This window comes from Periplaneta americana, chromosome 4 (genome assembly GCF_040183065.1).
Source record: "Periplaneta americana isolate PAMFEO1 chromosome 4, P.americana_PAMFEO1_priV1, whole genome shotgun sequence".
NCBI lineage: Eukaryota > Metazoa > Arthropoda > Insecta > Blattodea > Blattidae > Periplaneta > Periplaneta americana.
This window is the reverse complement of record NC_091120.1, coordinates 24,495,999-24,511,488: the sequence shown is the minus strand read 5'-3', so window position 1 is coordinate 24,511,488 and position 15,490 is coordinate 24,495,999. Positions and strand designations below refer to the sequence as shown.

Genomic DNA, 15,490 nt, shown 5'->3' with positions numbered 1-15,490 from the left:
GATGATAGGGAAGGCATGTTTCCGAATAAACGAGGTAACTTAAAAGAAATAGTCAAGTACCGGTTCCACAGACAATCTACTGATTATTTGTATACAAGTGATAAGTATGTACCATATAAAACTTTATTCATTCCGTTATTTATACTATTTGTACCCGAATCCGGGTTGAAATCCTGGTTGGGACAAGTTACCTGGTTGAGTTTTTCCAGAGTTTTCTCTCAACCTGTGATGAGCAAATGCTGGGTAAAGGCTGGTTCACAATAAACCGGAAACGAGAATCGGAACGAAAATGAAAATGGTAAAAATGTTAAAATGTGTACATTTAAATGTGAGCATTCACAATTAACGAAAAGCTTGCTGGAGCCCAGGATCGGGAACGGAGAGTTGGCCAAGTTTCAACTTTGGCGTTCACGTTTCCGATCACAGCCCACTAGATTCATTCTATTGCTATCTGAAAGCTATTTTGTCGTCGTATATTTTGTAGCAAGAAGACCGTGACATAACCTATGCATTATTTTGTTCTGTGCTGTGCATCATGGAGCAAGTTTTATTTGATGAGATTCTAATATTGAGTGTTGAGGAAAATCCTCACGTTTACGATAGGCGGCGCGCCTCGTATAAAGATGAGAAAATGAAGGAGAATACGTGGCTTTCAATAGCTGCATCTTTGAACACCGATCGGAAGCGAATCATATTTTATTACTTTATTAGTTGTATTACACACTACATATTCATGCTTCAATTCAACAACTACTGTTGTGTTCATTTTTGTTCTATTATAAATGTTTCTTCTCTTTTTATTTTACGTTATGGTAGACTTAAAATACATTGTGATGCATGGACATATTTATAGTACAGTACCCAATGAAATGTTTCAGTTGGAATTTCGAAGTTGGTTAATCTGTGTTTATGTTGGCTGCCTTGTACTCATGAGAGAACGCCATTGGTCAATTATACACAAATAACATCAGAATGCGTAATATCGACTTTACATATCGTTATTGACATGCATATTGATATGCATAGTCGTCTACGTTCTCGGTTTATTGTGAATCAAAAATTTTCATATTCACGTCCTCTGCTTCTCGTTTTCATTCTGGTTCTCATTCCCGGTTTATTGTGAACCAGCCTTAACTTTCGGTGCTGGACTCTGGACTCATTTCACTGGCATTACCACCTTCATTTCACTCAGTTGATAAAGCGTCGTAAAATAACCAATTAAAAAAAAGCAAATTATACCTTACTGGCCATACGTACACAGGACCACAGCTTTAACATTGCATGGAGACCACGATTGTGGGTTCAGATCCCAACTAGAACACAGATCTTCATCCTTTGTTAATGTCATGTGCTGACCCAACATCACGGGAGTTGTTTTGTATATGCCTAATGTCAGTTCGAATACAAATTTTCAAGTAGAAGAATAAAAATTCTTGCTAGAATAATCATGCCTTAATCACACCACCTTCCCATTCCACTCTTAATTCCATCAAAAACACGCCAGAATTTCACGTTTGTGATAGTAACTGTAATTCTCTGTCCCCCACAATAGATCCTAATACCATCATGGACAAAGATCATGCCTTCCAAAGCCAGCCATTAGAAAAATCGAAGCAAACATCAATACTCAACTGTCAGTATACTACAGGGATGCACAATGGCAAGTGGAGAAAAATCCAGCTACAAGCTACACACACACAGTAGACAAAGATTCTTACATGAAAGAAAATTCAAGAAATTACATTGCTGAGGTAGACTAAACGTGAAGGTCCTTTCCAATGACGTTGAAATAATATACAGTTGCAATTAAATTTAGCAGGATTTACAGCAAACTAAATTTACGTAAAAACACAAGTAATAGTGGTAGTACTCTTTCGAAGTAGTAGTACACATTATGGCAACTGTGTGTAGTAACAGCTTGTTAGTGGTGATGGTTTACATAGTTGAAAATTGCCAAGTTGTCCTTTTTTTCTGTTATAACATTTTTCTTGTTTAATATGTTTTATGCCTTCCTTTCCTGTGTACTCCTGGGCCCATTGGTCCCTAATCAAAAAATTGCCCTCTCCATATTATCAAATAATAATTACTTAATAGATGGGTAGGAGTGTACAAAGGATGGAGGAAGAACAGATACCAAAAAGGATGTTGAATGGAGTTCTATAATAAAGAACAAGTCAAACATAATTTACCAGTATTCTTGCTGAGACACGAGGTTGCTTTTTGATGGACAGCATGCATGAAGGATAAAGTTGTTTTTAGGTGGGTAGAACAATGTTAATCTGGGTTTAGAAAAAACTAAGTTTCAGCAGCATTTTCTGGGAACTATACAGGGTGAATCGTAAGTAATGTCATTAATTCCAGGGGGTTATTCTTTGAGATATTTTTAAAAAGTAATATAATTTGGTCGTTTTTGTTTCCTTCTCGAGATAAAAATTGTTTTATATGAAACATTTCATAGGTGTTTTGGGAAAGCCATTGATTTAATTCCGAATTGCTTAGTGAATTTAAATTTAAGAGAGTAATGTATTATGATAATAAATGACTGAAAGAATTTTAGTTTTGTCCTTTAAATGTGCAGAAATTTGATCTGAACAAATGTAATTTTTCGTTCTGCAAAGAAATTTTACAATGTTACATTTGTTCGAATCAAATTTTTGCACATTTGAAAGACAAAATTAAAAATCTTTCTATCATTTATTACCATAATACACTGCTCTCTTAAATTGACTGAGCATATTGGGAATTAAATTAATGGCTTTCTCAAAACACGCTATGAAATGTTTGATATATAATACAATTTTTATCTCGAAAAGGAAGCAAAAACGAGCAAAACTGTATGAAACTTTTTTTGTTTGAAATATCTCAAGGAATAACATCCTGAAATTAATTACATTACTTTTGGGTCACCATGTATAGCCATTGAAAATGTGTAAAGTTATTAAATATTAATAAGAAGTGAGAAAGAAGTTCCATTTTTGGTAAGAAGAAATGCTGTCTGGAGTATAAACACAACTCATACGACTTCTTCTTCTTCTTCTTCTTTGCGTTTTTTCTCCCACTTTAACACTTTTATTAAAACTATAAAACTTTCTTAAGTTAAAATGTTAAAAGTGTTAAAAAAATGTAGAAAGCAGTAATATACCTTATTGACAAACAGGTCTGTTTCAACACCTATGTGGTGTCATCAGTGTTCTTCGAACTACTGTAGCTCCAGCTGGTCTTAATTTCTGGTGAATGCTTTCGTCGATGGTGAGGATGTGCTGCTCTTATGGTGGGGGAAGATTGTTTGTATTGTATGTTGTGTATTATATCAAATAATGTATGTGTATTGAATTGTAATTGTGTATTAAGTATATGCTGTGGGTATGTTACTGTGTGCTTGTGTATTTCGTATTATTCTAATATGTTTAATTGTGGACTTTTTGGTATGATGTGTAGTATTTCCGTATCTGTTTCTATGTTACTGCAATCGTGATTGTTGTTAGTAATATGTTCTGCGTAATTTGATGTGATGTATGGTTTAGTTATTGCTTTAATGTGCTCATTGTACATTATTTACACAATTACAATTCAATATGTCATATACATTATTCGATCTCATAATACATGACATAGAAATAACCCTCCCCCACCATAAGAGCAGTATACCCAATAACACTTTTCATGTTTTAACTTAAGAAAGTTTTATAGTTCTTCTTCTTCTTCTTCTTCTTCTTCTTCTTCTTCCAATGACCAACAATAGAGGAAGAGTCCATTTGTTGCTTACCAGATCAATAGAGTGGGTTGATGTTTCCTGCTTCTTGTAATTTTTATCAAGATCAGAACAGACTAGTAGGATGGTTGCTCATATTGTTACTCGATTCTCTAAATATGGTAGATTCGTCAGATGAATACGTATATGCCAACTTCACAGATATGTTTCAGTGGGCAAAATACATGCATCAACTATGGTTGAAAATACGTTTTTCTATGTACTACATGTTGAAAAGCAACCTTGTGTTTCAGAGGAGAAAACTGTGAAAGCCCATGGCCACATAGGGCTGCAGTGTCTAAGTAATGCTGTAGTATAGTTATTTATATCAGAACTTTCTAGGATTGAAAAACTCGCTAGGTTCCTTCAATGTGTACTTTAAGATCGTATAGATAAATATATAGCTCTCATCTAAGCTTGAACCTGCATATCTTGGGTTCAAAAACAAACACAGTAGCCACTAGACCACCGAGAACAACATATATATCTAATATAAAATAAAGAAAAGGTTGAGTTAGGACTTTTTTTAGATCCTATCAAATTCTTGTCTTTCATCCATTGGAACATGTAAAATTAGACTGAAATTTCGAGATTAACAATACAGGCATAGAAAAGGCCTGAAACTTCAAATTCTGGGACTAAATTACTAAACACGAAATTTTATATAGAAGTAGCAATATACTGTACATATGGATCATGCTTATTTATATCTAATTTTTTAGTTAGTAGTGTTATTTTTTGTATATTTTCAGATTTGTCTGGGTTATCGTTGCAATCTGGACCAAGTCGTTTGGTGAAAGATGAGTATTCAGCAGGTGTAGTGGGTGGTAGTGGTATGGAAGTTGATGGTGACGTAGGAGTTAGTCATGCTGTGCCACAAACAATACAACATCACCCTCCACCTCCACAGTTTTCTCTGGGCCTTCAGCAGCAACAGTCAGGTAAATGTATGATAACAGCTGGCAAATGAGTGAAACTGTAATGGGATATACATTATCATCATGCCATACAGGAAGTAGTTTTTCACAGTAATTGCACTGTAATGCTCCTAAAATTGCAACTGTTATTTTGCCATAGCTGGTACATCTTTCTTTTGCATTCACTCTTTGATTTCAGTTACACCAGATTGTGTCATCTTTCACACATAATTGTATACAGGATGGCCCACTTAACTCTGTCACCTCTGATAACGCATGAAATATTTCAGATATACACAAACTGATAATTACAAGTTAAATTACATCGAAGGGGACATTTGATACACATTATGATTTTTTGTACATGAAATAATTTTCAAGATATTAGAGTCAACTTTCATTTTTTAAATGAGAATCGGCAATGTTTTGTATTGCAAATGTTGCGTTAGCTCTGTCTAATAACAACTGGCTACTTTACTGACTGTTTGAATGTCACTGGTAAGAGTAAACATAAACAATGTCTGATCAAGGATTGAACAGAGGGAAGACAATTGAGAATCGTTTTGCTAAACTCGATAGATGCAAAATTTTGCGAAAATGAGTTATATATCACAATCATATAAAGCTTAGCTTCTGTATCACCCTATGCAGTCAGATTTTGCATAACTCTGTTCATACCATGCGTAGAGGATGATTAGAAATATCTCCTTCCCACAACATAAACTGTGTATACAATAAAACTCGTCTTCTGAGAAAAGTGGTTTTGTGTATCTATCGAGTGTAGCAAAAACGCTCCTCAATTCTGGATAGAGTTGTGCATCATTTAAATCACAGTCACAATGTATTGTATATTTTAATACTATGGAAATGTTGCACATAGTGAAGTGAGACATAAAAGTAGTGTACAATAAAAAATAAACAATTTTACTTACTAACTTACTTACAAATGGCTTTTAAGGAACCCGTAGGTTCATTGTCGCCCTCACATAAGCCCGCTATCAGTCCTTATCCTGTGCAAGATTAATCCAGTCTTTATCATCATATCCCACATCCCTCAAATCCATCTTAATATTATCCTCCCATCTATGTGTTGGCCTCCCCAAAGGTCTTTTTCCCTCCGGACTCCCAACTAACACACTATATGAGGTTCGTTCCAACAAGCGGTTCATGGATCACTTCATGTACGGTTCCTGTACCATCTTATGCGCATGCGCTAGTTGAGCATCTGCTATGGGATTGAAACTGGACTGGACGCTGTTGGAACGCTTTCGCGGATCGTTATGTACTAAATCCAGAGATGCTATAACTGTGATCATCTTTGCTAAGAACATGATGCTTAATTATTATCGTTTCGCAGCTAATTCTAATTGCAGAAAATAGAATTTCGATATTTTATATAAAAAGATGACAAAAAATATGGAAGGCAAGAATTCCGATAATTCAATGTCGTGTACTGGGGGACTCTCATCTAAATATAGTTCTTTTTTTAATTATTAATTTATGTACGTTATTTATTATACTTTTAATCAAAGCTGCATGTTGAAATTGTAATTAACTGTTTCATTACTCAAATAATTTCCATTCCCTTTCTTTTTGGCGAAAATTTAAATTAAATCTCTAGTTTTATTATTCGTCTGTACTGTCACTTTTCATCTTTAACCTCAATGATGTGAACAGTCGATCATGTCTTTCTTCAGTATCCAGTAGACGTTGGTGAGCTTATGCGCATGCGCGTCTTGCGTACTCTTCCGTACATGCCTCAATCCGCGGACTATTTCTGACCGTTCCGAACCCGTGTCAAAAGCTTGTTGGAACGCCCGACTGCAGTAGATGTTTCCGGTTCAGGACTGGTTCGGATTGTGTTGGAACGCTTTTTCTGTACTGCGCATACTCATGATGGTTACGGACAGTTCCTGACTGTTGTTGGAACGAACCTATGCATTTCTGAATTCGCCCATACATGCTAAAATATAAACAATTATTCTCAAAAAAGAAAACACAAAATCTCCAGTGTCCAATCAGAATCAATTGTGCAATCAAATTCCTATAAATGATTGGCAGGTTAAATTGATTTCACGTTTAAAAACATTCATACCAATTAATTGTAAAATACACTAGTGAAATGTAGCTTAATGTACCTCCTCACACATAAACCTTATAGAGAGCCATTCCCAAACACTTTGCTGATGTCTTATCATTCAATTTTCCAGTACAGAACTGAAGAAATAAGGGTTGTATTGGGTAGTGTACAGTACTATGGGTGTGTTCGAGCTTCAGTTACGTCATCATTATGAACTAGACATAAGGAAGGGTGCATCAAACATTGTTTATGTTTACTCTTACCGGTGACATTCAAACAGTCTGTAAAGTAGCCAGTTGTTATTAGATAGAGGTAATGCAACATTTGCAATAAAAACATAATTGATTCTCATTTAAAAAAAGAAAGACTCTAATATCTTGAAAATTATTTCATGTACAAAAAATACATTAAGTGTATCAGATGTCCCCTTTGATGTAATTTAACTTGTAATTGTCAGTTTGTGTACTGTATATCTGAAATATTTTACATGCTCTCGGCGGTGAAAGAGATAAATGGGCCACTCTGTATGTAGTGCATGTCTATGTATTATAATGAAGTTCACCGTTTCCTATTATATTCTCCATTCTAATTACATTATTATAATGCTAAAATCTAGGGAATGAAGTACCAGTAGATGAAGAAGTAAAATTGTTTTTCACTGATATTATGCTACTACTCAGTGTGAAAAATTTTGTGAACATTTTGCCAATTCTCCTGAAAAATTGATCAAATCATGTGGTTTACACCATACATTAATAGTTCACAGGATTAGTAACATAGACTTCTTTTTTACTGTGTCATTGTAAAGAGCATAAAAAGCTGTAATTGTCATATTTTTGTTTTTCATAAAAAATTCTTAATTATTTTTTGCTGAGAATTAAGTTTAATGAGTGGATTTATGTTATAATCTTAATTGGCTCAAATCACGTGTCTGTTTTGTTTTTTGAATAAAATATAGCGAGAAATTTAAAAGCCACAATAATACTACAACCATTCTACAACAGAGTTTAAGAGAGAAGTTATGACTTCTGTGTATTTTTGCAATTCACTGTTCATTTTAACTAAAACTCCATTCTTGAAACAATATGTGATGTCTCACCATTATAAATACCGTACAAAAGTAATTATCACATACAAAAATAATAAATCATACTTCGATCGAGAATATTACATTTCTTGTTGTGTAGTTGCTTTCAACGTTTTAATTGAACCCTCTGCATGTTGCTTGTGGCAAATGCAAATTAGAAGCAAGAAATTAGTGTCCTAATAGAAAAGTATATATATTTTTTACATATACCAGTATATATAACAATGAAGATACATTCAGATCTGCATTCTGCCATTGATACGAAGATTCATATGCGTCACTTTCATATTTCTGTAATGCCCACGCACATATTTAGACTTGTGTTATTTCCTTTAATATGATGTGTTCAACATTTCACAAGCCTCTTTATTTGACCTTATTGTTATGCATACACTTGTTTAACACTGCAGAAGTCATAAAATTCTGTAAGTATCCAAGGTATTGGTAATTTAATGTGCAACATTTTAAGGACATATTCCTTTTTCAACTTTACATCGATTTAACCTAATATACCTGTAAAATTTCTAATAGTTTACAAAGTACACAAGCCTTCAGGCTTGGAAACTTTTGACGACTATTTCTCTGATAGTACATGTTAGAATAGGTCAATAACATCACAAGACACATAAATGGGTCTGAGACTTTATTATGAAATTAACATAGCTGTGCAAAAATCTATCTCTACCTCGTAATTGTGCAATATGAAAGGGAGAAAAAATCAGAAATAACAGAAGAGCAGGTCTTCATAATTAATATATGAGGAGAAAAATTCGCTCCGGCGCCGGGGATCGAACCCGGGTCCTTGGTTCTATGTACCAAGTGCTCTAACCACTGAGCTATGCCAAATTCAATCCACAGCACCGGACCGAACCCCTCTCCTTCGTTGTTTCCCTTGTGGCCTAACTCCAAGTTAGTTATACATGTTGACGCATATGTCCAATGTCAACTGCCATTATACTAGGAGCGCACTCAGCTGAGTGACTTGTTTGGCCGGGATTCCGCAGTTACGTGCACAGTAATCTGTACAAATATATGCACTGCAGCTATGAGAATATTATCGATTTATTAATTTGTCCTACAGAATAATATCTGTGATATTGACAATTAATATATGAGGAGAAAAATTCGCTCCGGCGCCGGGGATCGAACCCGGGTCCTTGGTTCTACGTACCAAGCGCTCTGACCACTGAGCTACGCCGAATTCAATCCACTTTCTTTTTCGTTGTTTCGTGGATTGAATTCAGCGTAGCTCAGTGGTTAGAGCGCTTGGTACATAGAACCAAGGACCTGGGTTCGATCCCCAGTGCCTGAGCGAATTTTTCTCCTCATATATTAATTGTCAATATCACAGATATTATTCTGTAGGACAAATTAATAAATCGATAATAGGTCTTCATAAGTTTTCAATAATTTTTTATGGCTATGAACACAAGGGCAAAATATACAGGGTGAACCTAAGTAATGTCATTAACTTCAGGGTGTTGCTCTTCGAGATATTTCAAATGGAAAAGTTTAATACAATTTTGCTCTCTCCCCCCCCCCCCCCCCGAGATAAAATTGTTTCATATATGACATTTCATAGCGTGTTTTAGGAAAGCCATTGATTTAATTGCCAATATGCTCAAAGCATTCACCCCTGCAGTGTTGCGCATTGAGTTAAAAGCATCCTGTATATATTTTGAAGAAGTTATGTTTGATTATTTGCATGTTCTATTTTATTTTTAGTTTGCACATTGTAGCACTGTGTTACTTTGAGTTGGTTATTTTGGTTTGGTTGAGTTAGTAGCACACGCACTGTCACTTGTCCCAGCAGGTGACTCAGTTGCTCTGTTTGGAGCGCCTGGGACTGGGCGGACCACCAAGATGGAGCCACCACCTCCAGATACCTGCCCTCGTTCCACATGGGTGCCTACCAGAATGTCACATTGTAAGCTTTTCTGACCCACAGAAAACTATGACTTATGCTAACATTTTCAGGTTGCTTTCCTAGAAATATTAAATCTAAGTGTCTACGGCTATATAACATTGTTCAGATTCTTCATAGATGACATGCTTCAGTTGTAACTAAGACGAAATGGAGAAAAATATATTTCTATAACCTGCTTTCAGTTTTTCAGATATATAATGCTAACGAAAATTAATAGTAATATGCGTTATAAGAGCGGTATGTTGAAGTTTTCATGTTCGAGGAAAAGTTTGAAAATGCGAAACGTAGTTGAGCTTTTTTAATTTCCGAGAATTGAAAGAAAACATACCGCTCGTGTATCGTACATTATTTTGTGCGAAGATCGTTTATTACATACCTGAAAGAGGAATTTCTAATTAGTTGCAATGAAATCTCCATCTTGGTTTCTATTCAATCACGGCAAATTTGCAAAACAAAAATATCTATCTTCAACATTGTTGCTTTAAAATGTTTTCTGTGTTTACTATACTCCAGCAGGCCGTGATATACATCTGTCTTTTTTTTCCCCCCAGTCTATGATGAGTCTGAAATCTTGTTGATTTTTTCACTGCTTCCTTAATGTTACTTGCATCACGAATGCAGTAACTTTAGTGGAGTTGTAGAGTTTACTTAATTTTTGCAAATATTTAAAAACAATAATTAACAGTGTAATTTAGGTGAAATTGCAGTGGTAAGTTTCCAATTTATAATTATTACTATATTGAACGTCTCTAAAAATAATATGTTAAAAGCCTAAAGCAGTAAAATCAATACAGTATGTCACTTAAGCGATAAGAAGAGGGAAATTGTTATGTGTGTTAGGTTGGGAATACTGAATGTGGAATTTTAGACTTTCCGCAGATTGGCTTTGTGCGGAAACCAAGCAAATACGCACGATCTCGCACAAAATATTTTCCACTTTCTTTTCTGTTTATGATTTTCTCATTCCCTTCTGTTGGTTAACAAAAGTTGTTGTTGTCTAGTGCCTTAACAAAAGTAATTTCACGTTATCTTACATAACTATTACTATTTTAAAACAACTACAGCAAATAAAAAAAATTCTTTCAAATTGTGATTTTGTAAAATTTATTGAAGATGTCAGTACTGTCACAAAGTACTGACCTGTGAAAATAAAGAAGTAATATGAATTTGGTAGATACGACCAGTTGCAATATACAAGATTCATAAAAAATTAAGGCAATGAACATTAAGATAGTTGCTCGTGCTCCCTCTGCATCACAATAGTTTAAACAATTGACTAACCTGATATGAAGACTTTAATGTCATTCAAAACGGAAAATTGTTGTAAGACCATTGTTCAACAAGAGCTTGTGAAGAGTATTGAAGATTTTTTTTTGCGGTCCTACAGAATTATCTGTTACGGTTACCATTCGTTATTATTGGAGAAAGATTTGCTTCGGCATTGGGGATCGAACCTGGGTTACCAGTTCTAAGCACTGGGTGCTCTAATCACTGAGCTACGCCAAGGCTCAATTCACAACACCTGATAGAATCTTTCTCCTTTGGTATTTTCCCTTAGTGGCCTTACTCCATGTTCGACATATACATATACTGACACATTAACTCAACTGTCATCACTCAAGGAGCGCACTCATATGAGTGACTTGGTGGCCAGGACTGCACTGTATACATGCGCTATTTAGGTACAAGCAACTTCGTTTACTTTAATTACAGAGTATTTTTGTAGATAAGAATTACTCTGTTGTAACTATTTTAACTAGAATAAAGGTTTAACAAACAGAGATTTTCTTAATGTTTTAATGAAAACATCTACAGGTTAAGTTGAAAGTATTCCACAACAAAATTTAGAAAAATCCTGCTATCTGTGGTTTGTCAATAACAGGTTACCACTCAGTTTTATGTTTCAACAACTTGCTTCTGAAGTACTAATCTCACAAGTACTTTGATTTCCCTTTTCCTCATGCTTTTAAAATGTGAAATTTTCCATCATTACTCTGAAAACCATTCCTTTATAAATCTGTACTCACACTACACTTGCATGTTTTCTTTCTTCAGTTTTTTTACCTATGAAAAAATTAAAGATTCTTAAATTATTCTTAGTCGCCAGCAAAACTGGGACTTGATACGCATCATAACAATATGCTAAATAATTTTATGCTCGACCATGCCGAAATGTAGTAATTATACACCTGGTAGCAGTCCTTTAATGCATGTCATTAAAGTACACCTACTCATTAAAGTACAGATGTTTTCAGCCAATGACAACTCAGCTTACAGGTGTTCAGCCAATGACAAGTCAGCTTTGTACCGTTATAAAACCGCAAGTATCGATTATTCTCGGATATGCAAACAAAAGAGAATTAGCGAAAAGTCACGGAGGCTGGAAATTCAATACTGTCGCAGAAGGTTATGTTCTGTTACTATAATAATTAGCGTTAATTGTAAATAATATTCAAATAAATTCAATTTGTCATCTCGTTTTTCAGTGTCGAATTCAATAATCAAGGTTATACCAAGTTTAACAGGGTTACACAAGATCAATGACATTATTGTTCCTCGGAAAAAATCAATACTTTCGCGTCTGCGCACATCTCACAATTCACGACCTAGAACAAGGTCACTTCCAATCTTGTCAGATACAAATAAAATGTATACATCTGAATAATTTCAAGTTAGAAATATGGTCGAGCATAAAAAGTCATATGAAACTTGCCTATAATGGTAATTTTCATACGAGCTTCTTAATTACTATCATTATAGGCTCGTTACATAATGCACTATTATACAAACAATTCAGTGTCTTTTTCGTGTAAATATCATTAAAAGTGTTATTAAGGAGTACTGTCAAAATTCTTTTCAAATTCTGCAATTTGCTTCTCAACATGTAACTGCATCCATGAAGAAGTATTAATTTTTGAGAATATAATTTTGGAACAAGTAACAAAATTTTGAGAAAATTCATGAATTAATTTGAATATGTTTCCATTGTCATTATATCTGTTTCTTTTTTCCCTTCCCTTTTCTCTGCATCACATTTTTTAATTACTTTATCCCTGTGATTGTATTTTTTTTAACTAAATAAATAAAATATTGTTCTGTCTGAATCCAGTTTCTCATTGTTGAGTTGAATCTTATTTCCCTTCCTATAACATATGCACTTCAAGATCTGCATATGCAGTATATCAGGAATACTGCGAGATGTTTAAAAATATATTCTGTATTAACTGCATGATTGCCTTTTATGTTCAATATCTAGTTGGTTCAAATTCAAGAAATGTGGGGTTCAGTCACCCATCCAACAATCCTTCATTTTACTTGCTTCTTTCAAGCAAATGTTGGGCTAGTGCTTCAAAATACAGGTCACGAGCAACTTTTTTGAAATCCTTTCATCTTTGTTAAATCCACAATCATCTGATCATCTTGCCTCAAATGGTGAAAAAGTCATTAAATAGTAAATAAATTTGTACATTTACATTGCAAAACCACGGAAATTAAACATTTCTCTTCATGGCATACTTACGAGATAAGAACTATTATTTACTTTCTGTAGGTACTTCTTCAAACTATGAACATGATTAAGAAATATGACCACGACCTTTTCAAGTGATTCTGACACGACAAATCTCTCACCATTACCTCATATTAAAACATAAGCTACCCATCATAATCTTATGAAAATAATATTGACAATCTGACAACAAAAAAATTAAGCAATAAATGAAGGGGTGAGAATGTTATAGTCCTAAGCCACAAAGACAAAATTTTACAGGATAGCATATTAGGGGTGTATTCATAGACATTCTTAGCACGGACTTCCAGTGGATGATCAGCAAACTAATGTTTTTTGTATTCATAAACCAGTGTTAGCGATATGATATAATATGAATCCTGTACAAGTAACCAGTCGATAGCCGGGGCTAGTTTAGCACGCTCATGGTGCGGGCTAGCGAAATGTCCATGAATAGCACCCATAAAGTTTTAGAGTCCAATGCTATTAGGTGCGGTATCAATTTCTTTAGGGTGTACTTACGTCATTTGTTGAGTAAATTTTATGATATTTTACTAGTAGCTTCCCCATGTATGTAAGAATGAACTCACACAAAAAACTATTTTTGTAAAAAAAATGTGCTTTGGACTGTCTCATTCTCACCTTTCAAATATCAGTCAAGTTTATTTATACACGCTTTAATATCTGTGGTCATATCGCGTTCAAATATCAGTATGCATTATTAAGCTTTGTCAAGAGGCAGCTTTAAATTCCGAGGAAGCAAATATAATAAAAATGGTGCATTTCTTATAACACAGGTGATAGGTCCATGATTGGAAGATCTTTGCTATTAGCTGCTTATGAATATTTGTGTTAAACATTTTAAATTAAAAATAATACAATTTTTCTCAGAAAAAATGGACAGTATTGTTTATATTATTTTCTGGATATCTTTGAAAAATATTGGAGTGCAAGAGGCCAAATGACTTTATTGTCAAAAGCCTGGCATTAGAAAACATCATCATCATATTATTATAAGCTTATATTAAATTAATTTTCATCATTTTACTAGCTAACTCAAATCTTAAATTAATTATAATTGATTGAATTAAATTAGCTCATAAATTAAGTTACTACTTTACCTTATAGGTTTATCTAAATTTAAATAAATATGTAGTCTACTAGTCTTTAAAACTTAACTGAAGAATATAGCTGGAGAACCTTTTAAGTGTAGTGTAAATATTTGTAATTTAAATATGTGTTGTATTAAGGCTGGTTGAGTGGAAGAGAAAGCCTTATGGCCTTAACTCTGCCAGCGAAAATAAAACATTATTATTATTATTATTATTATTATTATTATTATTATTATTATTATTATTATTATTTTCTGGTCATAGAATTAATTTTTCTTGTATATAAATGCAACACACACACACACACACACACACCCTGTAAGGTTTTCAGTGGCTATATAAATATTAGAACAGGTTATTATATAAGTTGAACTTGGTTATAGTGACCATTGTTAGTGCAACATCTCTGTTACAGTGAAGTACAGATTTTCTCTTTTTAAACAAATGTGATTTATTATTTTTATAACGACAAATTTTTAATAAGCATCTCGTTTATAGTGACACTTAGCAACAGCATAAATTCACTAATAAATTAATTCATGTTCTGTGTATGTACATTAAACTGAGAATGGTGTTAGAGGAATTCGCAGGTAGGCGGTAATGTCACTAGTGACAAGCACAGTTTTCATTTACTGTGACAAAAAAAAATTTTCAGGCCAAGAACTAGAGTTATAAGCAAAGAAGACAGAATGTGAGTAGGTCAAATCTTTCTTCTATCATGGCAACAACCCTTTACAAACATAGCAGGCCAAGTAGTATATCATACTGTAATCCAGATATTCAGTTCAGACGTTAAGTTTGCAAACAGGACAATGCAGCAAGGTACAAAGAAAAGTCTTTAGTAAGGAAGATAAAGTTACGACAATGTTATAAAACAAATCAAGAGTGGTAAAAGGAAAGCTAATGTGCCGTGAATTTGGTTTGGTTAAAGAAGAATTGAAAATGATTCACAGAGCGAGTATTTTGCGAAACTTGAGCAGAAAACAAAATGACAGCTTTCTTCGATGTACATTCTTAATTGTGAGTACTGTATGTATCTTAATTATTTTACATTACAGAATTTACTACGTACTTCAGCATTTTCTACATTTCAGTACAGTATTTTTTT

At 33.9% G+C, this 15,490-nt stretch overlaps 1 protein-coding gene and 1 long non-coding RNA gene across 6 annotated transcripts in view; one reads left to right on the top strand and one right to left on the bottom strand.

The window, feature by feature from the left end:
• The window catches only part of LOC138697609 (uncharacterized), a 59,740-nt gene that overhangs the window by 10,431 nt on the left and 33,819 nt on the right, over window positions 1-15,490 (bottom strand). The window lies entirely within an intron of this gene.
• Med (Smad/Smad4 homolog Medea) overlaps window positions 1-15,490 on the top strand; it is a 58,937-nt gene that overhangs the window by 21,182 nt on the left and 22,265 nt on the right. For 2 of the 5 annotated variants that reach the window (XM_069823000.1, XM_069823002.1), the window contains exons 5-7: window positions 1,553-1,660; window positions 4,504-4,692; window positions 9,646-9,762. In XM_069823000.1, coding sequence (XP_069679101.1) covers window positions 1,553-1,660; window positions 4,504-4,692; window positions 9,646-9,762 — 414 coding nt within the window. The remainder of the gene's footprint in view (window positions 1-1,552; window positions 1,661-4,503; window positions 4,693-9,645; window positions 9,763-15,490) is intronic. The other 3 variants (XM_069823001.1, XM_069823003.1, XM_069823004.1) reach the window with 3 other exon arrangements.